A 2,668-nucleotide genomic window follows, 5' to 3' on the forward strand; every position below is an offset into this window, starting at 1 on the left:
TCTTGACACACTCAAGAAGCAACAAAACAAAAACGTAATAACAACAAACAATTATAACAACTTCGGAAAACTTGGTTGATGATAACATTCTGGTATTTTAAACGGATTGCATGAAATATTAATTATGGGACAAAAAAATAAAAAAAATTGTATCTGGTCTGCTCTATAAAAAAGAGTAGTATTACTAAAACCAACATATAAACTCAGTTCAGAACTCCAAAGTTACATACACAAGCAGTCCAAAAGGGTAACACATGGAAAAAACACTTAACTTCCAAGTCCAAATGAGTGCACCAGAGATAATCCAGCCAGAGAAACTGGGACCAAGAGAAACCAAATACTTATCAAACATTGACGACCAAATTGGCCTAAGAAACCACATACCCTTTGTCCAATTCTATCTCCCAAGCAAAGCAATGCAGGGCCATGACCCTGCAGTGCTGATAAAACTGGCCTTGTCTAAGGCTCTCGTTTACTACTACCCTATGGCTGGGCGGCTCAGGAATTCTGACAATGGTAAGCTCGTTGTGGATTGTAATGGTGAAGGTGTGATCTTTCGCGAGGCTGATGCGGATGTCAAGTTAGCTGAGCTGCGTGAAGTTGATGGCGGGTTGAGGCCACCGTTTCCTCAGTTTGATAAGCTGTTATTTGATGACATTTGGGGAAGCAACTCGATCAGTGATTCTCCTTTGCTTCGCATACAGGTTTGTAATGGCTATGACCAGGATTTCATCTGTATTGCATTTCTCTTTGGCCGTTGCAACTTAAGTTTGCCTTACTCCACCCCACTTCTATCCATAATACATGTACGTCTTCAGTTCATATACGAATTTGACTGTACTTGATAAAAAAGATGACAGTTCAAGATCATCACTGTACACAAGAAAGATAAATGTAAATATATGCTAAGATCACTTGTGTAATTCTTAGTATCGGATGTGTAATATCTATGTTGCATTGCAGGTAACAAGACTTGCCTGCGGAGGCTTTGTCCTGGCATACACATTCAACCACTGCATATGCGATGCTTATGGTGCATTCATGTTCATGCAAGTTGTATCAGAGTTCTGCAGAATTCCCAACAGAACATCTCCTTCCTCTTTACCATCTTGGGGAAGAGAACTTCTGAAACCCCGTTCGCCTCCCATTATTTCCTACCCTCATTCTGAATACGACAGTTCTCCCCACAGTCCCAACATCACTTTCACTGAGACACAATTCAAACAATTTGCTCAAACATCAGTATTTCTCTCTCGCACTGACATATTACTTCTGAAGAGCCAAATTCCTGACCAGAAACTTCCAACCTTCGATGCAGTTGCTGCATGCTTATGGAGGGCTAGAACTCGAACCCTCCTCAGCCCCAAATCCACAACAAGACTTCTTTTTCCAATTGACACCCGTTTTCGATACAAGCCATTGCTTCCCAATGGTTACTATGGGAGTGCTGTGGTTTTCCCCTGTGCCATTACAGAGGCAGCCAAACTCATTGAGAAACCATTGCCTTATGCTGCAAGTTTGATCTCAGCAGTGAAACAGGGGGTCACTGGGGATGAGTATCGAGCTTCAGTTTTGGATTTCATCGAGGCCAATGAGCACAGAGGGTTCTGTGCTGAAGGAGCATTTGTGGTTTCAGACATGACTCGTTTGAGATTCACCGATGTGGATTTTGGTTGGGGCCAAGCTGTATATGGGGGACCAGCAAGAGCTGGTACTGGCTTGGTTCCTATAATGGTTACTTCTCTTATAACTCATAAGAATGACAAGGGCGTTGAAGGAGTGCTGGCTCTGGTTTCTTTGCCTCTAGAATTAATGGAGAGGTTCCACAAAGAGATAAGGAAAGAAATTAATAATTTTGTTCCTTCAAGCTTCATTTCTTCTGCACTGTAAGGAACATATAAATCCATGGAAGTTCTACCAAAACAAAGAGGGATTATAGGACAAATTCCACCATCGCAATATCACAACATATGTAGTGATCAAGATCTAGTCCTCATTTAGTACTGTGTTCCAAGTTTGAATTCGATGATCAAATTTGGCTATCCTTAGAAAACTAAATCAGTCACTTGTTATGCTACATTATTTTTACTGTAATCACCATGCTTGTAATTTTGTACAACATCGTTTGTTAAATGGACCACCAGTTTGCTTAAAAATGGCCTTATGAAAAGAATGGTTCAAGTGTGTGTAAGCAGATAGAATGGTTGTTTGATTAGTAGCATCCTCCACAATAACACATTCTCGATTTATGGTATTATTTTCTGTCGACTCGAAGCAGCTAGCTTCATGAACCAGTTCTAATCTTGATGTCTGGGAATCAAATAATAGAAATTTCTTTCTCAAGCAAGATTTATTTGCCATTGGATGTTTGTCTACAGAAGCTACAGTTAAAATGCAAGTATAGAAATATGATCATAAATTTCAGGAAAGCAGGACTATTTTAACAACAATAATCTATTGACATGTGATCTTTTAATCCAATAATATAAATCAAAGAGTATAAAATTAAATATGAGAGACCTAACAAAGATGAAAACAAATTATCTCGACAAATAACTGGCATAAGCCAGGTGATATCATAAATATGATCAAAATCAGGTATTGATAACAAAACTGTGGCATCTAAGTTCCTTTCAACCTGAATCTACATATGAATTAAGAGTATGCA

General features: G+C 39.1%; 1 protein-coding gene across 1 annotated transcript; it reads left to right on the forward strand.

Moving 5' to 3' along the window:
- The first annotated feature begins 254 nt into the window (after positions 1 to 254).
- LOC133814815 (benzyl alcohol O-benzoyltransferase-like) lies at positions 255 to 1,890 on the forward strand. Its single transcript, XM_062247727.1, has 2 exons — positions 255 to 704; positions 964 to 1,890. The coding sequence occupies exons 1-2, from the start codon at positions 255 to 257 to the stop codon at positions 1,888 to 1,890; spliced, it is 1,377 nt and encodes a 458-aa protein (XP_062103711.1).
- The last annotated feature ends 778 nt before the right edge of the window (positions 1,891 to 2,668 follow it).

This window comes from Humulus lupulus, chromosome 2 (genome assembly GCF_963169125.1).
Source record: "Humulus lupulus chromosome 2, drHumLupu1.1, whole genome shotgun sequence".
Taxonomy (NCBI): domain Eukaryota; kingdom Viridiplantae; phylum Streptophyta; class Magnoliopsida; order Rosales; family Cannabaceae; genus Humulus; species Humulus lupulus.